We start from the raw sequence: 26,998 nt of genomic DNA on the forward strand, positions 1-26,998 counted from the left end.
GAAACTCGGCTCGAATTCTCTAAGCAAATAAATAAATTGACTCTACTCGCTCTGCCTATACACACCAATGTGTAATCTGCCGGTCGTTGCGTCATTCGAAATTGTGGTAAAAAAGTTGATTCATTCAATCGCGAGGAAACTGAACATGGAACGCACAAATTCAAATCATATCATTTATTCATTGCGACAAATTGTTCGACAACACTTTTTTTCTTTGCATTACGACTTTCTCCAACTACTTGAATCGTGAATTGAAATCTCGGTAGCGTTGTGCTGATTTTTAATATTATTTTTACCTTTAATAATCTTTTTACTAACGAAGTTTAGAACGGAAGTTACCAATTCAATACAGGTTTGCAGGTAGTCGTTACATACGTAAGCTTTAACAATTTAAGTTTGCATAAATTGCACTATAGTTGTTCTAGTAAATTGCAACTGAGCGAAATACAAATATTCAAACTACCCGTGAATTAAAGTAGATATAACAGTGTCAGTCGTTTCGTATTCACCCTGCCAAAACTCCTCTGCATCCTGTGGCCAGAGATTAAAAGAATGTGAATGAGACGAAAGAAACGTTTGCGAAACGTGGAGTGAGTGAAAAAAAAAAAAATCCTCCTAAAAAAATATCGCGTTTCGAGCAGCGGCTTTTTAGGTAACCTCTGTGCAAGGGATGAAGGGCTGCAGAAGAAGCGAGGGCGGAAGCGGAGGTTGAATGCAAATCAGATTGGCACGATGAATGGAATCAGCCGTCTCTGAAACCTGATTCGGTGTAAAATGAAAACGAAGCGGTAATAAAAATTTCCAATTTTACCGAAGCGGATATCTCGGGGAATCGGGGGTGTCGAGCCTCGGTACAGAGTTGAATATCGAGGGGCGGCATTGCGCAGAGGGATGAAGGAGCCGGGGCAGGGCCACAGAAGCAGACAGTTTAGCCAACTTTCAGATTTACACCCTGCAGTTCGTTCACGGACCGCCTCCTCCGAGGGGTCGAGCTCACTTGTTCGTTTAGGTCTCTGGGGTCGCGGTGCCGCGAAGGGACGAGATGAACCTTCTTAAGCAACACGCGTGCCTGTCTGCTTGTGTAGGCATGCATACGCGCTTGTATAATGTGAAGGATATAAGGGGGAGGCGGAGAAAGAGAAACATACGGAGGGTGGAAAAGGGGCGGGAGAGCCGCGTCGTAGGTAAGCCCGCGAATCCCGGATTTGCACGAGCTTATTGCAGGGTAGCTTTGTGGAAACTGACGCTGCCTCCCGCCTTTTGTGTATACACCTACCTACCCCGATTGGAACTAGAGCTTTCGGATGGCCCGTCACCTAATGCTCTCAGGAGTGGTCTTACACTGTCTTCAAAGCCTAGCTCTGCTCTCCAGGATACTCTAGTATCCTCGGCCTGGTCGTCTTTTAAACACAACTTCAATCCGGGACTTGACCTCTTCCGGATGGTAATGCACCGTTCATTCGCGTTTTTTCTTCTGAAAGGAAAACTCGTACAATTTATCACTCCGCCCGATATGACAAGAGAAATCGGTTCGAATTCACTCTTTAGTAGTTGAAAGTGTACTTGCAATCAGTACTGTACTGTTTTTGTAACGAAATTTTATACCAATTGTTGTATTGAGGATCTTGGCAATTTCGTAATATTTTTACATTCACACACTCACGAGTGCGTTTCCATTGCTCGAGTACCTGATTGGTAATGGTTCTAATTTCAACTATTTGCGAGATTTGGAATATCTGTTCAATATCGTCATCATGATAATTACGTGATTCGATGCCCATTGGAGGTCTTCTTCTAAGCTTTGACTTACACAGTGTATGCAATTGCTCTAGGTAACCAAGTGAAAGTTCTCCGTTGAATAGCGATGAAAAATAAAAGTGTAACGAATTACCGGGTATTTAGATATTTGGACTCCGTAGTTTGGCAAGAGTTTACACTAAGCTACTCACGAATCCATTCATTAAAAACAGCTCATCAAATGGGTATTATCCTGTTTTCTTTGTAACAGGGAATGAACTTTGGAAAGATTCTTTTATCCGGGTTTCCTGAGTCGTGATGACGTGAAATGCGATTCCGTGTATGAAATACGAGGACTCTTACTCGTCCCTCTTCCGGGGCGGCGTTTAACGAAGGCATCAAATATACTTATCACTTTCCCCTAGTCGTTGACTGACTATGAGAAGTACGGCGTCAAATATAAGACGCGTAGTAAGTGGCTTATTTATTTCAGTGGCGTTTGATAAATACCGACAATTAAGCCCATGCGGCTCGGGGAACTCTCCCTGTATTTCCTCTCTTCCTCCAACGAGCGTTACGCTGCCGAAGCAAAAGCTCGGAAGCTGCAGGCGACAGGCCGCGCAGTGGTCCTTGCGTATCCTTATCTGCAGCTTCCAATACTCGCAGCCCCAGTTTTCCACGCTTCGCCAACCCTCGCGATAGCGACCTGCGTCTTAATGCAATAAATGATCTCATTTATGTGATACCGAAATAATATATCGCGGGTCTCTGCTGAGACTCCTGCACCTCGTGGAAGCCGCGCGGGGTGCGAGGAAAACGGTGCCACAAAAATAAGGAAATCCACTCAAGTTTCACGAGCTTCTCGCAGATCCACCGGGATGTCTTTCGGTTCCACGGATACTCCTCATCGTCTTATGACATGTGATATTAATCGAGGAAATATATGTGTATCGGTGAGTCCAATGTGAAAACCAATAATCTAATCTTGAGTCAATGGCTGTTGTAGGTTTCCTATTTCTATCTTTGACTGAAAAGTACGACGATTGAGTCACACTTGGGAGATATCGCCTGTATTGTACTCCACGAATCGTGCGACTCTCTAAATGGTGATGAATCGAAGTTGACAGAAGTGTTTCCATGATACTTAACTAGTGTTCAAGCTTCATTTTCCCGTTTGTATACAGCCGAAATGTCTTGAAACTTAGTAGCAGGGTCTCCTGGAAGTTAGACAGCTGTGAGTGACACGGGCCTTCTACCGTTTCCGAGATATCTCCAGAACTATTTCTTCGGGAGCTTGATGGTATTTCTACTGAAATTAAACTGCAGAATTTCCTGCTGGTCGTACTCACGAACTCTCTTTCCGATAAACGAGTTGACAAACATCACCGCAATACGCTATACATCGACTTCGAAGTACGAATACTTCGCGCATCCGTAAACGTGTGCCTCAACATTGGACAGAGTCCATTCGCGGAGTGATCTTCACTTGTGAATTATTCTCCAGTAAGCTACGACCTTTACACTCGCGTAGCGACGATATTATTACACGCATCGAGTACCTACATCAAATCCGAAAAGCTCAAAGTTATCGCAGGAGCTTTTATACCACGAGATGGTTTCCTGAACCGTAAGATGCACGTGTCTTGAAATCAACGCTGCGTCCATTCGAGTTTGGTACGGAGGTGCACCGCGGACCATGTATATATATATACGTAACACTGTTAAATGGAAATAACGTGTTTCACGGGTATCGATTAGCCAGCCGTTACCAGAGTTACCAGACAGGTGGAAAGGAGGAAAACGCAGCCTTTCCACAGAGCGAAGCTTCGGGAAGGGCGAGGGGCCGGGTAGAGAAGTAGAGAGGCAGCAGGGCGGTCCGCCCGTTGAAGTTGGCATTGGAATCAGCGGGGCAGAATAGGTGGCCGTATATCAGGGTGCGAATGGTACGCTGGCCTCGGCTATGGGGCCGTCCGGGTGGAGTTTAACTGCTCCCTCTAGGGCCGCCAGTTACCACGGTTCGATGCCTACCCTACGGTCGACCTGTCCAGCCCGGAATAAAGATGGCCAGGGGTGTATACTCCTGGGGTTGTGGAAGGGTATGCTCGTGCCGTCCCACCCTGCCCACCCTCGCTTTTCACTCCTCCGCCGCGAAGCAGCTTTCCTTCTTTATCTCATTCTGACACATCGAGAATTTGGATACAATGCATCGTGAGTTTCACGGCGCAGCTTACAACGAAAGACCGAAAGACTCACTCCGTGATGGCAATGGTGAGGGACTCGAGCCTTGCAAACTATGATGGAAAAGATTCACGGAACATGAACTACGCTCGACGGTGCTATGAAATGGTGCAGGATGGTGAGACTTGAAACGGCGGAATTACGTGGCGTGAAAAGTGTTCGGTAAAAGTTAGATAATCGATGACTTCTTACTAACATTTTATAGTCGATTTCATATTGCACATTGAACGTAGTTTGATCTGCGATTAAACAGAATAAACGATTATGGAATTCAAGCAGCGTTTCCTGGAAAAGATCATGTCTTTTTTTCAAATCAAAGACTAATCGCTAGGTGTACTTGATTTCATGCTGATTCTATAAACCGAAAACAGGAGCTCAATTGCAATCCAAACTTCGCGTTGCTTCAAAGTCGCCTTCCAACGAAGGTTTTTTGATTAAAATGTCGTGCAAATCATTTTGAAATATGGCGAAAAAAAAACATAGATGAACGTAGTTCCGCTATCTCCACCAGGCTTCTTTTCCTTCGTTGAGGTTAGAGCGAAGTTGTTTGTATTTCGCCTGCTTGAGGCAGCACACGTGGTAAGACGTCAAGTTTCACGTACGAGATGATATAAACCCGTGCAGCTCGTCATTCTAGAGGAATTTCAGAACGTAGTTGCACATGACACGGTGAGTTACCGAGCGGGATAAGATAATCTCGGTCGCTCCTGCAACATTGTCTTTTCCATAACCCGCAAGAATTTTGCTTGCTGAACCCTACGAAAATGGTAAAAATTAAGATGTGGACCGTAAGGAGCGTGAAATGAAAATCGATGAAAAAGAAAAGGAAAATAGAAATGCAATTCATTGTTTTCATTAAATTACATATTGGACACATTTGTGCAGCGGTAACTTCCGGGCTGTGCGCAAGGCACGAAATAATGGAAGACGAGACCTCTGGCAGATGGAAAAGAAATCTGTTCCTTGTGGGAATGAGAGAGATTCTAATCATTAGATAGCGATGGTTAATCATGATACATCGGTCCGAGTATTAAAAGCCAAAAGGGCATACATATTCACGTGGCTGTTTGTGTTTATCAGATTGTTGGCCCGGGCTGTCGGGGGAGAATCTTGGCGAGCGTTGTAAGCCTGTCCGGCGTTGATGGATTGTGTTGCGGAAAAGAGGTTACGTGGCAGTCAGAAACGGCGTTTCTCTCCACCGCGAGGCCAAACGGGGGTAGTTAATTTGAATTTAATAAGCGGTTTAATTACAATTTATTTACCCACCCCCCATGCACACTTTACCTAATACAAAAGTCAACTACCCTGTTTCCACTCCAGTTCCTCAATTGGCCTTCTCCGGCATCTAAACGATCTTGGTTTGGCCAGTTTACGGGAGAATAAATAAGCTTATTCTTGGCGTGATGGAAGCCAATTTCAAGCGTAATTGATCATAATTTATTCAGCTACATTTTCCGTCACATTTTTTTTTTTTCTTGCATTCATAACACTTTCCTTATTTCTCTTGTAATTCGTCGAAAGTGATTTAATCGGACGAATGATTTTATCCCGTTTATCGTTAACGAATCAATCAAAGTTGGTCGGAAAAATTGAAACAAAAAATAATAATAATAATAATAATTACAAACAGATTAAAAGATATTATTTGGTTTGTTACTTGCGTCTCTTTTCGACCGACTCTTCAATTTTCGTTACAAGGGTGAGAATTACCTTTTCCCTGAATTTAGGATCACAATATGCTAACGTATTGTCACACTCGTGTGCGAATGTGTGCAAGGGTGTGCGGTCTCCTCTTATCTCTCATTTACGATACAGGTAGGTATATCGAATAACGTAACAATGCCGATAACGCCGGCAACAAATAACGATCACGGGGTAATAACAATGACGATGATTATCGTCGTCATTTCTAAATATACAATGGGGATTGTATAAGCGTTCGAGAGGTGAGTCCCGAAACCTTGCCGAACGAAGTCGCATCCATTAAAGTTATGAAACCTCCTAAATTTAATCCTCTCTAGCCGCATAGAGAACGGTACCAATTTTCCCTCTTCAAATATCCGCAGGCTTTCCGCTAGCCTGTGCTTTGTGCTTTGTACCCATACCCTGTCCCCTCCTCGCATCTCTCTCGCCTCTTTGTCCTCTTTTTGAGAAAATATCTCCGCTGTACTGCGTCACGCGAAGGCGTGTGTGCGTTTGCATACCTGTATATTCGTTGTTTGTTACAGAGGATGCATGAATGAGGGTGGCACGCATTTTTCTAACCCCATAAGCTGCTGTGGGTGCGATAAAGAAAAACGAAATGAATCGGAATGCGAGAAACATTTTCATTCAACGAATATATTAAACGTTACAAACGCGTATAGAGGGAGAAGCATAACGGATGTAAATTCGTGAAGGTATTGGGAAAGGGCGGGGGTGATTGGGAAGGGGTTGATTTTAGGTTTTTTTCAACCCTGTGAGCACACGCCGCATAAAGTGAGTCCCCCAGGGATGGATCGATCCCGTTCCATCATGTCACGTGGGTAGTCGCATCGTGAAGGCTCTTTTCAACGCAATTTGCCTTGATAGAGGTCGCGAATTCCCGTCACATGAAATCCAGTCCCTAAAGAAGATAAAAAAAAAAAAAAAAAAAAAACGAAAGAAAAAGGAAAAGCTTTTGCGGCTATTCGACCTGGTATCCCTTAACCAACCATTCTCACTTTTCACACACCTCTCAACCTGCGTTCAACGTGGCCCATTTAATGGAACCCGTATCCTATATCGCTCACAATTTTTCTCTTCTTTTTTTTTCGAATTTCAATTTACTTTTTGCACTTGGAAAAATTGAAATCCTTTTCCTAAAGCCTGGAGTGATGACACCGGCAAGCGTTATCGTATTTTATTTATTTTCTTGACATGAAACATAATGCGATTAAATTTTGATTTGTGATGTGCAAAATCTACTGTCTTATTCACTTTTGTGTAGTATTTTTTTTTTTTTTTTTCGTAACAAACAAACGTCATAGCACAAGTACGTACTTCAATTCTACACTGATAAGAAAATTAACCTTTCAATGATCTTGTGGTTACCGTTCACAAGGACAAATATCCTACGCACGCGCTTAATCACGATTATGATCGTTTGTTAATCGTTTGTCTGTGTTATCGAACGTCTATCTCAAGCCTTGCAGAACCGTTGCACCTTTCGTACCAGCAAAAATCGTTCAGAACTTGTGAAAAATATAACTTTCCCTGGGTGACGGCGGTGCAATCGGCGTTTGTGCAAGACTACGTGCGCAGTTGTACTTGTCTATAGACTTGAGTGCCTCTGTTGCAACAGTGTGACAAGCATCGTTGGAGCCGTTGAATTCTGATTTTAAGTTGAGGGTAGAGATCTTCACCCCTTCGGGAGTTGGTCGTCGCTCTCGAGCTCGTGGCGTTGCAACTTGGGTTGGTTTGGAAAGAGGTATAACGCAACAAATAAAAGAGTAATCTTCGCTTTCATATCAAGCTTCTTTCACCCCGCCTCTACATATGCATCATTCTCGGCCTCCGCTAGTTCGGGAATTTATGTGTTTTGATATTCTCGCGCTTGCTTTCGGGTCATATCTTGAATATATTAAAGGAGTGAACACCGCGGCAGCCGCTCGCCGGTGAGCGGCTGCTACCCTAATAAATTTTAGCTTCTGATCCCATAAAAATGCATTGGATTCGCACGGAGAGAGAAGGAGAGACAGAGATAGAAAGAGCGAGATAGAGAAGGGGGGAGGGGGTGAGAGAAAGAGAGAGAGAGAGAAATATTTCCCAGAAAATAAAGCCCACCCCAAGGAAGCAATGCATACAGAATTTTAGCTTGTCGTAGACTCGTCGATTGTAACGGAAACGGGAAACGGAAGTGAGCTTGGGATAAGGCGAGTTACCCGCCTTTCTTCCACCCCAGGATATTCGAGCATTCGGCCAAAGTCGAAAGACTTACGAGTTCTGAGATGTTCGGCTATACAGTCAGCAATAGCGAAAAGCAACCGGTGGATTTTCATTTCAATTCACAAAGCGATGTAAATTCTGTGTATGGAAAACTTTTACGGACAGCAGAAAAAATTAAAATTTATTCCGTACATATACAATCGAGTAAATGCGCATGGGGAAAAAACTCAAGCGTCATGAAAACGTAGGAACGTTATGCCTATCAGGCAGCTAACCATATTATTGGCACTATGATGAACGGTCATCGCCTGCAGCAGTTCGATGAATCGCTAACCATTCACTATCTCCGTGAAATATTAGCTCCGCGAACATCGTCCGGGTTTTCAGTTTCTTATTTCTTCCAGAAAACCGTCCGGAATATCACTATCAGCAACGAGACGTGATTCAAATGTAGAGAAGACCCTTATTCTTTTTTCACAGTGGTGATATGTTTTCTGTTCTAAACGGTACCGAAGAAACGTTACGCTCGATGTTGAAAAACCTGATGAAATCAAAACCCCGTTCCCCATTCTTTTCTGGACTCGTTTATCGCGCGAATTCGGATGCACAGAATCCTGCACCGTTTGGTGTACTTACATTTTCGTAGAGGCAAACTCACCGTGACACGATTACCTGAGCACACAGTGTGTACACACCGTGGACTGATATTCCATTTATGTCAAGCTAAACCGTCTTGACCTCACCTAGCAACGTATCACGTCGATAAGCCCAACGACGCGAAGTGAAGCTGGTGTACGTGCAAGGTACCTAAATCAGAGAAGTGGAGCGAAGAGACGAGAAGGTAGGGATGGGGAGAGAATGGATCGACGTGGGGCGAACCAGGTCTGACCACCTCCCGCAAGGTTTATGGACAACATCGACAACGGGGGGTGGAGAGGGGGGGGGGGGGGGGGGACCACATCCCTAGATTGAATTATCTGGTGGCTCTGGGTGACCTCCGATCGCCAGCTTTGACCCAGCCGCCAGGAGGTCGGGGAGTCGAGACGGGACCCGAGACCACCAATCATATCCCTGAGCATCCGAGATGCTGCTACTGGCCAATATTGCGACGACGAGCAAAACAACGTCGTTTCCCGAAATGGTACCGCTGTCTTAAATCATTTCTGCAACCCTGGACGTCTCTCCTCTCCGTTTTCTCTTCATCCACCGTTTCTCTATCAGGGTCTCCGCGTTACCCTCACATGCGCTCACCGTACAGCTTTGCTGGGAATCCGCGTCCGGGTAACGTTCGGGGAAACGACACATTTCGTTTTTCTTCTACGGACGATATTCTCGTGTATACATAGGTTTGCACACATCGTTGTACCGGATTAGAACTACCACGGTCAATCTCGGGTACACACCGTGTACGTACGTAATACGCACATGGACGTCATGCTACACATGAACCAGGCACTTAAACAACTCGGCCACTCAATTTTCTGAGTCATAAATACAAAATACTCAGTTGATACGAGATGTAGGTACGGTATGAAATTGTGGAAGTGCTCGTGTATTTTAAAATAGATAAGTCACTCTTGATACTTTTCTCACCATTTCGATCTTAAATGTATTCATAATTACAACGTTCAATTCATTTCAGTATGTCAAGTTTTAATGTTAGCGAATAGAAAAGTTGGCAAAAGTTTGGCCTCGAGAGTCAGGGAATGTTTTTTTCACTGTTCACTGGTGGATCGACAGTCGCTACAGTACCCAAAGAACGTCGCATCTATCAACTTCGATATAGCCTATAGTGTCCCATTCTAAAATGAAAAATCGTGAGACTCTAACATCTATGAAACGTTTTTCCAATTGTCGCTGACCGTATTTGGAACAGAGATATACACAACTTGGGAAAGCAAAAAGTGTCGTTCAAGTACTGCCAGAGAACGATGAGACTCCGGGTAGGGAGTCATTTGTGCAGAGTGGTAGTAGCGGCCATTTGTATTCGCCGCAAACAGCCCGCAGACTGCCCCACGCGGTGCGGCGTCGCGACGTTGCGTTGGCGTCAGCATAAGCGTTGGTGGCTCGGACCGAGGCACCGGTTGGGGTTGCACCGCAGATATGTGGCAGCCACATACTGTCTCTTGACCACGTGCTCTCTACACCACTTGTGGTTTGGCTATTCGTGGTTTTGACAAGGTCGAGAACGTTTCACCTGCCGTCGTGAAACCAAATTCTCTTCTCCCATTCGACGACTTTAAAACCTGTAGACACCCTCCTAACCACGGATCACCGTGTCTTGACGGCTGAGTCAGTTACACCCTTATCATTACTGAAATTATTCATATCTTGGAAACTTTTGAGCGGGAAATATTCTTGGGTCGTGATACGGATGTTATTCGTTAGCCACTGTTACCAGTAAGTCACTTCAGTTGACACATAGCAATGACCTGATCAAGATGTGGGAGAGAAAAGTTCGAAAGGTTATTCATACTTAGAGTCACTTGATGAAAACCACCTAGAATTCATTCGAAGTTGGCTAAAGCAACTTGAATCTTTGAAATCAAGTGAAAACCACGTTGCAGAATGCAGGCTTACCCCTTACGAATTTCATGTTTGAAGCATGGTTAATTTCGATCGAAGTCTTGCCGAAATGTTTCACCCAGCTTCAATGTTCATCGAATTGTAACGTAAGGCTCCGTTGACAGCTGAAATATCCGGAGAGATACGTAAAGGCCCCTTGACAATTCGATAAACTCAACGAGAACGAATAATTTTCATCTGCCCTGGAAGCAATTTTGCCCACCACGAATTATAATCGTGTCCCACAATCAACCCGTCAGGTTTGGGATCCTTCGGGTTCATCTATATCGCTGCAATAATGGAAACTACGTCGTCGATTCTATTTTCTCTCCCTCGGGACGGACCAGGGTCCCCTTTTCCCGGTTCTCCGGACCCTTCTCCTCGCCCTCGTGCAATCGTACCGTAGCCGGGCATACGCGGTCGGTCGGTTGGTACAATAATGGTTATATATTAGCGCTAAATCAAATGTGTTAACGCGCCCTGCAGGCTTTGCCCAATATATATGATAATAGTGATAATAATTCCGGAAGCGACTGCTTCACGGACTCAACGAGCGTTATATTGCACGCCGACGAGAAAACGCCTAAGAGAATTCATGAAACGCGCCAGGCTGAAAGTCAACGTTATCATGCTAATATATACTTATATATACTCTCCCCGCTGATCAGTATTTTTATTTCTGAAGCAAACTTCATGACGTTGCAACTAACGGCATAGGCAATCAAACAGAAATCCTTAAACTTAAAACGGACTGAAACCTCCGAATGCAGAAATTGGAATGCACACCTTCGTGTGCAGATGGTGCACAGATAAGACTGTCCAGTTACATCGGATTACCTTGGCTTACAAGATATTAGAGATGACCCGTTAACTCTCATAATTGTTCTTGATCAGCTCAACCTTCACGTTCCGAACGCGCAGAAATTGGAGACAATTTTCAATTTCCAATATCTCAAAGTATGGAACAAAAACAGTAGCTTCACACCAAAGAGGTAGATCATTGATAACCTACCTCGACGTTTGAAATCTATAGGGCTTAATAACTTACGTCATAATATGACTATATGAAAGTCCTTTGAAAGGTTTCTAACTCTTCGTCAATAGTGCTAAAAAAGATCGTGTTCATCCCCAATGAGCATTAATTAAAAGTAGTTCAATTTTCAGTATTTTTTCAAGAAAACAGTGATGTTGTCCTGGATCTACTTTTTTTATAACGTGGAATAAAGTAAACACAAAAGACATAGCATTTAGTGTCGGGCATGTCGGAGAACATACTTATACGACAGGTAAGCAGCTGGTCTAATTGCTGGCCATGCCTACCTCAAAAGAGTAAATATATCGGTATCCGGAGTAGCTCGCAATTATTGCTGGAACGCATCGGGCGTTTGCATACTGATGTTTCATTAGCAAACTGTTGATGCGTCTGTATGCGTATTCCCTATCCGGCAGCCCTGTCAATCAAGCCGACCCTGTAGCCCAGGGCGATCCTGAGCACCACTCACGCACGTCCGTTGCGCAGCTACGAGTCCTGACTTGTGTGCACGTGGTAACGTCGGCACAGTGTATCACAGCCCCAACAATCCCAAGTACTCGTTGCAGCGCAGGGTTCGCATCCGATCATAAAGGGATTACAATTATCCAATGTTTGATTACCCTTCTATGCCTGCAATCTGCTTACACACGCACGCAACTAGGGAATCAGCGATCTCCTCTAGGAGTTGTCCGTTGGCTGGTTCCACGGGACCCCAGAGACTCGCGGCATGGAAATCGGACTCTCTTTGTGTTCCAGTCTTCCTCCCTCGCGCAACCACGCCTTCATCAAAGTAGATATCAGGTTTTCGGATGGTGAAAGTCTTACTTTGAACTACCGCTATGGTTGGGATCAAAACTGTAATGTACCCACTACACAATGTGCGGACATATGATATGAAGACTAATGACGATGCCCGATAATCACGTTGCACTATACGGACACATAAATTGCTGAGTACACTATCGATGAGGAAAGAAACATTCTCGTCCTGCCCATCGGATGACAGAAATTTTCGTACTGTAACGGTACTTGTAGTGGAACTTGGATGGCATGGTCCACTGTTAGTGTTCTATAGGATATTTCGACGAAACGATGCAATATCTCTGTCCCGAAGTTTGCATAATCTCAAAAATGACGGTGCCCAAGAAAATGATGGGTTTTATGGAACCTTGTATATCTAGCAGTCGTTTTATGACGCCAACTGATATTCTTGTTCTTGGAAGTTGTTACTAAGTACTGTACTCTGAAGACTCCAACGATAAAGACGCTTTTGATTGTTAACTTTGGGAAAATCATGTAAGTACTTGATCAATATTTCCGCTGACACATGTTTATTAGCATTATTGAACGAACATTCGTGAGCTTAATGATCACAGAAATTGGGCACATTTCTGTCAACATACTTTGGATTAAACTTACGTATGCATTAATTTTTATTAGGTTTGAATCTCGGAATATGATTTGAAGTAATATACATCTATACAGTCCAATTGTGAACTTGTAACTCTTCCGTATTCAAACTTGCGCAAAAATTGATTCGCTCGTCAGATTGTGTAATTAACACCTGAAAGCGTTGACCTGCGCCCAAAGTGTTTTAAAACACAGTCCAATAATTCCATACCAGTATAATTCTTCAGCTGGTTAATGATGAGCCTCTCTTGTCGTAACTCTTAGGTCACAAAGACGTTGTGTATCGGAGATTGTGAGATTGGAAAATCATTGACAAGTTTAAGGGTACCGTTGCGGGGCTTGTTTCAATGCTCCAATATCCCGAGAGCTCATTTGGACAATTCAATAACCAGCCACTCATCTCCCTTTTTCCTTTCCCTTCAATTTTTTCTCCCTACCGCGAAGATCGCTTTCGCTCCGAACGTTCGCGCGGCTCGAAATATCGGGAACCCGGTACGCTGCCGCACCCTCCGCTGATATAATACGAATCGCGCGCGGACAGTCGGGGGTTGAAAGAAGGAGAGGTAGCGGGGCGTGTGGTGAAGCCGGTTTGTGCAACGTGTGTGATTATGTAGGCAATTACTCCCACCACGCCCGTCGCCCCGACGTCGGAAGGGTTGTAACTCGTTATTAGCAAGGAGGGGTGCCAGTGCCGGTCTGATTACACCCCTGCAGTAGATTCCTCGACGATGATAAACGCGCCTCCTCTGATCCGATCGCGGACCTCGCCTCGCCTCGCCTCGCCCGATTCCCTCGTACAATGCACACCGAAAACCCTTCGCCATCTTGATTACATCCCACCACCACCACCACCACCACTACCATGCTCCGAGGAGGAGAAACCAGACCCACACCTGTTCGTGAAAAGAGAGTGAGAGGGTCGTCGGCAGGGTGGCCGATAAAAGCACGTCCGCGGCCGGGAAATTGCGGCGGTCGTGTCTTCGGGGATGCGACGCGCCACGTAGTCGGGAGGGTGGGGACCACTGGATTCGCCGGGTGCTCGATTCGCCGTATCTCCGTGAGCTGTGGGACGTGGTGACGCGTTCCTTCCGACGCTTCCGGTTCCAGCCCCGTCGTCGTACCGCCGGTAGAGAGATCCAGGGATCAAGGGAGCCTCGAGACCCCCGCCACCCTTGCTTCCCGACGGAAACCTATACGGGTGGAACGAAAAGATAACACCATTTATTTCGGGCATTATTCATGCACGCCAGACCCGCACGACGCTGCTTCAGTACGAGTTGAGCTTCGCTAATTTTTTTGTTTCCGCCAGGCCTATCACGGACCCCTCCGTTATTACATGCATACTTTTGACAAAAAAAGGAAATTCCTTCGCGCGGGCGAATCACCGGGTTGAAATTTTCACCAACGATCGCTGAAAAGCTGATGGGTCATTCCTGGATAAATTAGCCTTACGTGTCTCCGATACAAAAGCACTTTTATTACATTACGTTATTATTTTTAATGAATTTTTATAATGATTAACGATTCGTTCGGTCGAGGCACCGTCTTTTGCCAAACTCATCAACATTTTTTCATTTATTCTGGTCCTTACCATAACACTTGTTAATTACTTGATCGGTTACGAAAATGTGAACAGTATGAAGCGTAACTTATTTAATTGATGTAACCACATAAAGTAACTTAAGATAGCCAAATATGGTATGTTTCCCTCGTCCACTGACTATCACAGTTCATGAATGTTCAATTTAATCCCTCCATAGAGTTGAAATCTACAGTTTGATTGATGGTTCTGTTTAACAATAGGTCCCTGATGAATGCTCAGTATATTTTTTCCAAGCGATCATTCCAAAACGTTCGATTTACGATTGCTTCCATTCGTTGAACAGTGTTGGGTTTGTGACATAAACAGTCGGGCTTATCACTATCAATTTTCCGTCTACATAACGCAGAATTTATAACGATGTAAAGCTCTGGGTAAATTGACTAACACAGAGTGTAGATGGTACCTGCAATAATGCGGGTATCATGAATCGTTGACGTCAGCTGACCTCCCGGCCAGGAGATGGTGAAAGGTCAGTGGCTTTTGTTGTCGGTAAAAGAAAAAAAAAAACAGTCCAACACTCCCGTCCACAAGGTTTGAGTCCAATTAACCGAGGCTGGAATCGATAAGAGACGTCTATAGTTCTCAGGTTATAGGACAAGCGTTTATGACCAATCTTAAGTGTAGGTACCAACCTACCAACGTTCATGGCGTGCAGACACGTCACTCGTATACGTACGTCTGTATACCCGAGACGAGGACACTGATCGGGGACGAGGGAGGATAGGAAGATGGTTGTCGGAGGGACGCGTGCAGGACAAAGGGGACAGCTTGTGGAAAGGTGTTGCTTATTACCCCGACGTATCGCGCGGAGCGTAGCCTAGTATCCTGATTAAAATATCCAATAATCGAATTCCTGCTCGCGAGAGTTGATTAATGAGAGGGGAGTGACGCGGCGGTACGCCGAGCTCGAACCGCTGCAACCCCTCGCCGTTTCCACCCCTACATCCAACCTCATTCTCCACTCCTCATCCCTCTCTTGATCCGTTTATTCAACTCCCTTCCGCGACCTCCCGATTCTTTGTCCCTCCTCTCTCTCTCTCTCTCTCTCTCTTATTATACCATGCTAATATTTTGTTCTATACATCCAGGTACATCCCTAAGTTGTACATACATACGTATAAGTATAGTTGAACGAGTTCAATGTACACGGAGAAGAAGAGAGGTGGATATTTGGTAACGATTTTTGAGAAATTTTTTACTGTATTTATACGGATGAAAATGTTTCACAAAATTTGTCAGTATTGCGTATATGACTGTTTGTGGATCGGTAAATCAGCAGTGAAGTAGGAAACGAGGCTCAAAAGTAATCGAAACGAAAACGGCGCCGTGCATTTTGAAACCGCAGAAGCCGTTCCAGCAACTTATTCCAAATTGTGTGAACTAGCATCGCGCGTCCAAGATGGTAGTAATGAAGTAGGTATAAAACGGCGACAGTATGAAACGGTTGAAAAATGGGTACCTCAACGTAACTATTATGGAAATACCGTGTCGGTGAGAGGACGAGGCAAACGTTCTACTTTTCTGTAAAATTGTCACCGTCATTGGATGAACGTGTTCTAACAATTCACTATCGTCGAGATAACCGTGGGAATATCCAGGGATACGGACGGTGAAACAGAACCTAATACGTTTTATCCATCTCCACGACACGCGCGTGCGAAACTACGCGATGACGAAGATCTATGCGTGTGTGAGAAACGGAGAGGAATCGGAGGGCTCGACAATCTAAGGGTAGAGAGAGAAACGGAGGAGAAGGAAGAGGCGAGAGGGAATCAGAAGGCTTTCTTGGGTCACAAGAGGGGCGAATAAAATACGTATAGATGTCGACGAACCGGCTACAACACGGCGGACACGTTGTACCTCGATATCGGCTGCTGATCCACCGAAACAAGATGACAATGTACTCACTCATCCGCTTTTCTGCGACAAGATGCGTAGGCGTGCTTTTATCGTGTTATTTTATTTTATTTTATTTTTTTTTTTTTTCTTTTCACCAAGCTCAATCCTTGCCTCATTTCTCATCCACTGCCTGGCTGATTATTCGGCATTCAATTTCCTTCGGGGTTATTGAAGTTTGGGACGCTGTTAGAAATGTGAGAAAAGTTTTTGTATCGTTGGAGCGATGCTGCAGATGTCTTAAAGACTCTTTTGACTAGCGTATCTTTCGCAATTTTGCAGATAAGACGGTAAGAAGTTCAACGAAATGACGTGTTACTGTGAAATTTACACGATTAATCTGAAAGAATTAAACTAATTAGGAATTCCAGATAATTTTCAGATCCTTACAAAGTTGTTTTTTTCTTACCTAATGCCGATAGCGTCTGTAAACATGTTTGCTTTACTGAATAAGGGACAAACTGTTTGACCCGTTATCGTAAAAATGTGGAAGTGTTTCTATAGAATCTAGCTACTAACTGTCGAAAGTTTTGCTGCATGAAAAATCCTATGTTTTGTGTGAAATTGGCGTAAGACAAAACTGATTTAGAAATATGTATTTAGCATTCAAAATGAGTTTCAAAAAAAGAGAATATTTCATTCACTACATGCTTTACACAAATGAGCCCGGAATTGCATGTGGTATAAACACGTAGATTGCTTATTTGATCGGTAAAATCAGCAAAAATGATACGGTTCGATAAGGGCGCAATACCAAGATCCATACAAGGAGACGCCCCTCAGCTCCAGGCCTCCTAATTCGACAAACAAAAAGAATGAATTTAAAAAAAAAAAAAAATCACACACAACTCCAATTGATATTCCTGTTGCGGCCTATGCTTTGATTCGATTTATTCAACGAGCCTGCACCACCTGATCAACATCTGTTCTTCAAAAGGAACCTCCTCCATAATCATAGATTTTGCATATAAATGTATTTTCCTCTCTGTTGTTTATTTTATTTTTATCTTTCGTACCGGATGAACATTCTCGTCAACAAATTGTTATTTTCTGAGGATTTTGAATTTTATAATTCTTGCGCACTGTAGTTTTTTACGCGAAGTCTCACGATGCCTGAAAAATACGATTGCAATTTGCTCAAAGAAAACTTTTAACCGATGCGAAATTCTCAATTAACTTCGTCGGCCAAGAATCATAAAATTTAACATTTATAACACCATCAGATTCCACTTTGAATTGAAAGCAACCATTTCAACCATGAAAATGGAAAAATTTTTACATGGAAACCTTGGGATTCTGAGATTATTTTTTAATAGTCAACGTTAATATATTCGATCGCTGAATAGCATCGAGTCTTTTGTCCCGAAGAAGGAAAATTTTGTCTCAGAAAATTGCAAGAATTATTTCCCAATACTCAATATTGCAAACGATTATGGTCAGTTGAGAGAATTTTTGTTGATTGAAAAATAAAAATCTCAACCATTTCTCATCAGTTAGGTATTTTTCTTTTGACAGGACGAAAAATCTGTTAATCTGTTCCGGAAATTTTATGACTCTAGGGTACTTCAAGACTTATTATAATTATAGCCACCCCAGTCCCTTTAATCTCATCTAACTAAGACAAACGGGGGCGAGGAGTCATCAAAGAAACGCAAATCGCGAAGGAATTATGAGAGCTGGCTGCGATCCGCGTCGCTCTAGCCGTGCGGGCTACCCGATAAAACATATCGAGCGATGACGCATAGGGCTTAAAAGATTAAAATAATAATATGGTACGGAATTGGACACGGTTATGTGGATAGAAAGTTCCGCAGGCCGGTGCGGGCGCGTTGAATCCTTGTAATCTTCGTCGACCATATGCCGGGTATTTCGAGGCAGCGGGCCGCAGAGGCGGACGGGTAACGTGAAAAAAAAAAAAAAAAAAAAAGGAACGATGAAAAAAAAACGCACCCAAAAATCCCCCGCTGACCTAATCTCCCGCCGAGCTAAGCGCCCGCCGTACTGCAAGGGTGAAGCGAAACATTACGAAGGGGTGGAGCCACCGTGTTATTCAATTGCGACTGCGAATTAAATTGGCAACGCCACACACGTGTAGCCTCCTCGGTCGCTACGCTCGCGTCACATTCATCTTCGAAGTACAAAGAAAAAAAGAAAACAAAAAAAAAAGAACCGAAAAAAAATGCGAATTATTCCACGCTTTACTTTTTACCCTTTCCTCAGCAAACTTTATTTCTACCAAACACATTTGGTTTTATACTCTTTCCACGGTTTTTTGAGGCACAGAGAAACACATGATTTTATTTATTTTTTTTTTTTTTTTACAATGTGAAAAGAATTATAGAAAATACGATACAGCACTGTAGGCTATAATTTAATGTAGCTGTAGCGGGAGTCAAGCTTATTGCTTTGCATTCAGTCATACGGAATGATACAAAAGTGTTTCGTTTTACTTAATAATACATGTTTCATTAGTTTTATATGATCCTTCTGGTTATACACAGTGGAAAAACAGCATGGAAGACAAAGAAGAAAAAAATATATAAAGGTTTATTTCGTTTTACGGATATGACGATTATTTTATTTTACCTTGTTCTGATAGCTTATACTTATAAATGATGTAAGCTTTTCTAGCACTTTTCTTTTCTGTTCTATTTTTTTTTTTTTTTTTTTTCTTCAATACGTTTAATTGGAGTGTCTTTTACCACCTCTTCTACAAAAGCACCGAATTCTATAATCAGTTTTTCATCAGAGCTTTCCAAAACGAGAAACATACTTCAACCGGGACGTAACACTGTTATCAGTACCTAGAAGAAGTTCATGCGATATTCTTTCGTCTGTAAAGTATAAACAGTCTACGACAATTTAATTTATATCCTGGATGTATTTGGTACTGTTGTAGGAAAAAATGGGGAAATTGATCGGGCTGAATTTTTTTCGACAGTTTGAATTTTTCGTCGAGTCAGTAACAGCATTTTCAACTGTCCTCAGTTCCTGTTGACTTGTACGGTAAAATTTGGCCGTATCTCTTTAATTTCACTCTGGTTGTTTCGCGTCAGGAATTTATCGTCGAAAATAGCAGAAATATTACGAAATTAAATATAATATCAATTCATCGAGGGCCATTCGTAATATCTTGAGGTATTTGTCAGGCACCGCGGTGTAACGGTGCCAAAACTTTGGCAGTTTGTTAAAAACAGATTGAACAAAAACCAGCCGGTAAACTTTTCCAACTTGCTTACTCGCCCTGGAAGTAAGGCATCGATTTTTCCGTCTAATTTTTTTTTTTTTTTGCAAATTAAACGTCAGTACGTTTATTCATTCGTTTCCGTCCGTTCGACTAGCTTCAGTTTCTCTCTCACGTCGGTTATAAATGCGGAATCTCCAACGGGACACCATGAATATGTTAATGGCGTCGTAATGGACGGAGATTAGCCAGGATCAGAGCTCTTTCAGACGCCGGTTATAGGCTGCAAAAAGGAAGAGAAAAAAAAAGAAAAAAAAAACTCGAAGATTTCGCGGATATGGAATACGCATAAGTATGCCATGTGTCACGGGGATTCGTGAAACAGCGAATCGAAATCGCGAAACAATGGGAACCGGATTATGGACTGAGAACAATAGAGATATTAAATTGGATTTAGGAAGCTGAAAATTTTATAAATTTTATTTTTCCATTGAATGGCTTACGCCAAAACACTCCGTTTCTCTCTGCAGATTTTTTTTAAAATACGTTGCTTCCTATATATATTCACATGTCTGTTCCTGGCCGACTGTCAATTTTCTACGATCATATCAACCCAGGATCATTACGATCCTGCAGCGTTGAAATTGAAACGGAATTTTTTATTTTGACGATCTGAATTGCACCGACAATTTTTATCTCGATCTTTCATAAGCGCATTCGTGGATCTTCGCACCTATCTGACTTTGGAGTTCAAACTTTCCAGTTTTTTGAGCAGAAAAAATTTCCTCAACAACTTTACTAATATTAATTTTTTTCAGTCTCTCAGTGACGTTTTCAAAAATCGATTTTCAAGAACGTTTATCTCGGCAGCGATTAAAAATTGTTCAGATCTTCCAACGCGACATGAAATTTCGATTCAATCATCTAGTTTCAAGCAAAGTAAAGTTTTCAGAAATCGGTCGACTCGTTCGGATTTTATTCGTATTTCAATTTTTTTTTTTTTTGCCCGCTCTGTATTCCGAATTTCTCAATGTTCTAAATTCTATTTCACAGAATTTCGCACCTTTGCAAATTCCATACTACGACTCGTCTATCAAATATTACATTCCGCAATGTAAGCCACTCTGCTCGCCGACTCCCACACTGAGAAAAATTTCATTTGTTATAGTAACTAGAAAAATTGAGTAAAAAAACTGTTTGAATATCGTTGGAATTACGAAAAACGAGGTTCGCGTAACCATTTTGCGCTATCGCCGATCCTTTTTTGGTTATTGCAACGCAAAATCAGTTTGTTCGGTTTACTCTACTTTTTTAGTTAAACAAGGCTTTAACGTCAATTTATCGTTGCACGAGCATTAAATTTTCGCAACAGTTGCAAGAAAATATAGCAACAGTGATCGTAACGAGAAAGTATAGCAACGGATACCAGACTTTCCGGTAACAGCTAGAAAACTAATTTTCATTTTCTACCTAGAACTATATTTTTCGATCGTGGTAAAATATGAAAATAGTTAAGGACTGAGCGGTAACCGGAAGTAAAAATTTCTCTCATTGCATACGGCTAGTAATTCCGGGCATAAACCGCTCGGCGTGTTTCGTTCAAGACGATAAATAATGTTAGTGGAATCCGCCTCGCCGTCGAAAAACTTTTTGGAAAACCACCAGCCTTGCTCCGCGTCGACCATAAAAATGTCGGGGGTTGGCCGGGAGGCGAGCATTGAATCCTCGGTGTCGTTGTCTGGCCTGACGACCCCGGCACGCACCTATCTGCACTGATCTCCCGACCCGAAGTTTCCCGGCATGGACCGCGCCGCGGCGGTTCCGCACCGGAAATGAAGTAAAATTTGTTGCCCCTCCAGGCGATAAAAGCGGAGAGATAACAATGCGGCCAGCGAATCTAGACGCCTGGGAGACTCGCCGGAGAGGAGCAAACTTCGAAATGATACCGCGTTACGGGTTCTGATGACTCGACAAAACTCGAATGAGTCTTGCTGCAAGCTCCCGCCATCGGTGTTCGTAATCTATGATCGAATCAATCCCCGATGCATCCCGGGAGGGAAATACCTCGGATATTGAATTCGTTTCAACGTTAAATGAACCAAAACATCCACTCGTTGTTTTTATTTGCTGGTACTTTTCATTTCGGATTCTTGCTCAGCCGCGATTCGACGTTGTGTGATATTATGTTTTATTCTTACGTCAGAGCTTTGCGTGGATTCCTGAAAAATTATTTAACCCACTTCGACAAAGTTTCGATATTCGTTTTTACAACAATTGATGCTGTTGTACCACTTTTCGACATTTTGCGGTGTTTGAGTCGTTTTCAATGAACCGATTCACCATTCTTAACACTTGCAATTATCGACTAGTGTATCCGCAAAGAACGGCTCGCTAAAAATCACTTCTAATACACGACGTGACTTTTTCACTAATTTTTGTAGCCTATAGTGGCATTCTGAAATATCTATTCTCCAGACGAAAATTTGCATCGTCAAGTGGTCCCGTCAAATAAAATAAAAATATTTTCAACATACGCATAACACAAAGTAAGAATTTATTGAATAAACACTTGCATTACGTAAAGTTATTACAATCGTACTTTACTGCGCCTAAAAACGAATGTATTAAAATGAACCGTTCGACGTGAAATCTCAAATATTGAAGGTGTTTTGAACTCAATTTCTGCACTATTCTGACTATTCAATATTCATTTACAAGTAAGATTTCTACGCTACGTATACGCAAAAATCAAAATAATAGAAAGATGAAAGGACTTAGATACATAACTGATTGAAAATAAACCAACGAATTGAACTTTTACGCATCTTGATTTTTCCCCCAAATCAAGAGTCACGATTAATAACAAAGCAAGTATATCATGTACAAAAAAAAAAAAAAATGAAGAAATACAGAGGTAAGGTATGATAAAGCGAGATGATGAAGCGCAAGGAAACTGAGGAGCCGCGTCGAGATTTGCTTAAATCTGGCTAACAGCTTCATTTATCTCTGGTAAACTTTTTTCGGCTATATCACGGACGCGGAACGCCTCCGCTGATCTATCCGGGTGATATGAGTCGCGAGAGGGTGAAATATAGCCAGGGAAATATAAATCGAGTTAGAAACTACCTTAGAGTGTAGCTGGTTGCATATTATGCGAGAAAAAGTCGACCGTGTTTCTGATTTTCTTATTTTCCTTCTTCTTTTTTAATCATATCCTCGCGAAACTCCTCGAGGGGGCTTGGATGTATTTTTTTTTTTCTTCTTCTTCTTCTTCTTCTATTTTTTCAACTTTTCTTCGCTTTCCATTCCATATTCCTTCTACCGCAAAAAGCTCGGCCAATGCTCCGCGCCTCCTGCACCGCGAACTTCACCCTCGACACTGATCTGCTTAACATATGAAAGCAGCAACCCCCGGTCTTCGTTGATATACAGAGAGACTCGTACCACTCCAAACTAACAGATCGCGAACAATGGTAAATTTTACATCGCATCGGCGGCTCAGCGAGAGCTGTAGATACAAACTGGATGCGTAGTAGCTACCGAAATTGAACCCTCTCTCTCTGTCTTTTATCTTCGTAATATGTTCACAACGTGTTGAAGAGATCAGCTGAGATTCAAACTCTGCACAGCGATTCAAAAATTTTTTTCACTTTCCAGTTTCAGTAAGTAAGCCAACGAAATTTTATCGACTTCGTGATTAAAACTTACGCTGCACACAAGGGTTAAAATTACCTCACGGCATGTTTACCGATTCGATCCAAGCTGAATAATGAAATATCGTTAAAATCGTTAATTCATTCGTGTTTCAAAAATTCAACCTCACTCACTCAAATAATACGCAATTTTCATCGCACGGTATCTTCATGCTTTTTTCTTAAACATACGTGCCTTGAGAGTTACTCAATTAATTTTTAGCTCAAAATATTGAAATTTGTGTGAGGCATGATTTTTTTAGTAGAAGATCCATTTTCCAGTATTTTTTTATTTGCTGATTTTTTTTTTTTCATAGTCAAAGAGTATCCCAGAATTTTTTCAAGTCACTTAAATCGATATCTCCGATTCTACGCAATGACTTTTAATATACACAAGAGTTAAAAAGCACAAGGGTCGAAGTTCGATTTTCAGGATACATTGGGAATGGTATACACTACAATTTGTATTGTATTACAATTTGTTAATTACACGAACCAGTGATTCTTCAATGGAACGGAATGAACACAGAGTCGATTGCAATGCAATTTTCTAAAATGGCTAAAACCACATTACTCGTGCACGTAATGGGATACTATCATGTAACAAATATTGGCAATCACTTTACAGAATATGAAATAGTTGAATAACTGGATCAGTTTAATTAACAAGATCGTTCTATCACTGCCTACATTATACAGCAATATGATTGATGGATCTTAATTATTGATGAAAGCATTTTTCTGTTTTCTCTCTTTGCAGAACACGTGCGAGAGTTCAGCTGCGGGATGTTGTACTACAGAACACTGTATCTGGATAGTAAAAAGGACGCTCTTTACGTCGGTGCCATGTAAGTATTTTTGTAATCAAATGCATCTTCGCTGTCAAGAATCAGCATTGCTTTCACACTATCGATACTGGCATGATTCGCGAGAAAATAACTGCGTAGGTAGCCAAGCCATGAAACGAGCCGTGGTAAAACACAAACATCGGTTTTGTACATGTTTCACTGAATTCACTGAATAGCTCCGAATTTTTCGGAATAAAGAATTCATGATGAACATAATATTTTACAATTCTTTTGTCGTTTTCATTAGTTAAAAACTTTGGTTACGTCATCTGAGTTATCCTTTTTCTCCGATAGGGTATTTCCTACTTATTGTAACTTTAGCTTACGAGACGATTGTTTTCCAATAAAACTGCGTTATTTAATAAGCACAGACATATCGAACAAATCTAGACTGGAAAGAATCAAATCCGTTGAAAACGCAGGTCGTGAGAATTTTTTGAAAATATGGTGTAAAGTACGAAAACAGGCCAAAACTCGACACAATTTTCTATTCTGTTGTATACTCAACGGTTTATTAGCGCAATTATAATTTCTATCGAGTAAGCCGGGATATGGAAGACATTTAAAAATTTCGATTCACCTCGATTTGTGCTGTTTAGAGAAGTAATCATTTTTTAAACGCAAAAACAGCTAAAATCGCTAAAAAAAATACCTCAAACGCGTTCAGTGACCTCTAAAAGTTGATTGTAGAGGTCCTCCTTGCGACTGTTGCATTCGTTTTACACCTCGAAACATTCGAAAGGCGTGTGCAAAAAAAAAAAGAAAATTAGAAGCTCGAGCTTTTTCGAACCACCCTGAATACACCTATGGAACACATCCCCATGTCTGTAGGTTAATCAAAGGTGGTAGATTTACGTTACAAGAGTTTTATTTTTAACATAATACAGCACTTTATTTATTTTCTTTTTGACAGATGGCGTTGTTGATCGCGTCGTTCTCGCTGCTCCGGACATTTCGTTAAAATATATTTGACGTATGGAACAGCGTCGCGTTTTTCGCAGCGTTATGGTGCCGAAAATGTTACAATTGGTGAGGCCGATGCTGATACTTCGTCTCTTTCTCGTCTTACGTAGAATCCGCCTAGATTTCACCTAAGAATACTCACGGGCGTAGTTTAATGATGCCGTTGGGATTGGGATTCGGGTTCATTCGACCACCATTATCTCCTTGTACCGAAAAGCACTCGCTGATATTGTCACCTTTGTCTTCATCAGATGGTATTGCCTTTCCCGGCGTAATTACGGTCTAAATTTTTTTACATCGTTTTTGTGAAATTTGTTTGCACCCCGGGTCCTTGCGCTAGGTGTTTTAGTTTTCTGAGCACAGCCCTTAGTTAATTGAGTGAAATCCTTAATTCTTGTACTTTGTTTACCGTTTGACGTTCTTTGAGTTCGACTTCTATTTTGGCGAACGGGTCGTAGCCGCTTTGTTTTATATTCGTCTTGCATCGCGTTTGTGACTGGTTTTCAATTTTTCTAACTTGTTTGCGAGGTGGAACTTGCACGTTATCAGAAACAGCTGGCCCGACTCCTTGAGAGGAAGTTATTTGTAGGATGCCGAATGGTGGTGGCGATTTGGAAATTGGAGAATTGCTTGAGTTTCTCTTGATGTTTGCGAGTCTCGTAGATTCCTCGGTTATTCACCAAAGTTCTTATTGCGTGGCCGCGTATCGGTTTTCTTATTTACATATGTTTCTGCTGTTTTGATTAGCGTTTCTATTTCGGCGTCACGTCGCTAACGATAAGTTGGTTTCTGATTAGGGCAGTTTTTTTTTTATGTATCCGTGGCTGTCTTTATGACATTTTCGGTTCCGTCGAAATTCAGCTGGATGTTATTAGAAAGCTTGTCAAAATCGTTGGGACGCCTCTTCGAAAGCTCATTACACGGGCGAACTGCAGCTCGTGGATTCCTGCTCGGAGACATAAATTTGTACGTGAATTGAATGACAAAAAAATACATAGAGAATCTAATCCAATATTGGCGCATATTATTTAAAGTCTAAAAAAATTATGACGAATTATACCGGCGCAATATCTAATCTATCACCTCTGCGCCTAAACGGTTAGAAAAAAAATGTTCCAGCAAATCCATTAAAATTTTCGGGTCGATTTAACCATCTCTTAATGTAATACCAAGTGAAAAAAAAAGTTCAAAGTACAAATTGAATGTCGATATGACAATTTAAATGTTAAAATTACAACAATTTGTGTCACATTTACTAACAGAAATGTACAAAATAAGAAGTGGACCTGCTGGAACATTATATGCAGGTAGTTGAATTTTTTGGCAGCACGAGTATCGTATATTATTATTGTTATTATTATTATTATTATTATTCATTTCTCGGCGATGCCTTTGTCGCATGGAAGCGACGATCGCGAAAGAAGACAAAGGTTGCACGGCGTTGGTGCATCGTTGCCTGGTACAGATTGTACTTTACAAGGGTGGCTTCTTCGTCCCCTCAGCTTTCTTCCGTCTTTTCTTCCGCCCACTTCGCCTACCGTCGTCGTCATTACTATTATATACCGTCGAAGAGTATTATATGCCTTGATCCTTTCCTCCCTCCGTCGGTTTGTTTCTTTGTACAGAAAGCCCCGACCCCTTAATTTGGTAAATGCCAACAAAATGCTACAAGGTTGATAATGGAGGCCGCAGGGGGTGGTCGGCCTATTGAATGGCACCGGCCGACGCGACGCTGAGCGACGCTGAGCGACGCCGAGCGTCGACGTCGTTCTGCAGGACCGTCGGAACCACGCGCCTCTAGACAGAGGCGATGAATGATACCCCCAGCCTCCCCGATCCTGCGTCAGAATCCCCATGCTCTTGGGGAGATGATCACTGATAGATTAAGCGGACGTCAAAGCCGAGGAGAAGATCAAAATTGTT

At 42.3% G+C, this 26,998-nt stretch overlaps 1 protein-coding gene across 1 annotated transcript in view; it reads left to right on the forward strand.

Annotated features, from left to right (window-relative positions):
- The window catches only part of LOC107218672 (semaphorin-2A), a 282,104-nt gene that overhangs the window by 227,378 nt on the left and 27,728 nt on the right, over positions 1-26,998 (forward strand). Inside the window, exon 4 of the mRNA XM_046739750.1 lies at positions 24,025-24,112. Coding sequence (XP_046595706.1) covers positions 24,025-24,112 — 88 coding nt within the window. The remainder of the gene's footprint in view (positions 1-24,024; positions 24,113-26,998) is intronic.

Source organism: Neodiprion lecontei, chromosome 5, assembly GCF_021901455.1.
Source record: "Neodiprion lecontei isolate iyNeoLeco1 chromosome 5, iyNeoLeco1.1, whole genome shotgun sequence".
Classification (NCBI taxonomy): domain Eukaryota; kingdom Metazoa; phylum Arthropoda; class Insecta; order Hymenoptera; family Diprionidae; genus Neodiprion; species Neodiprion lecontei.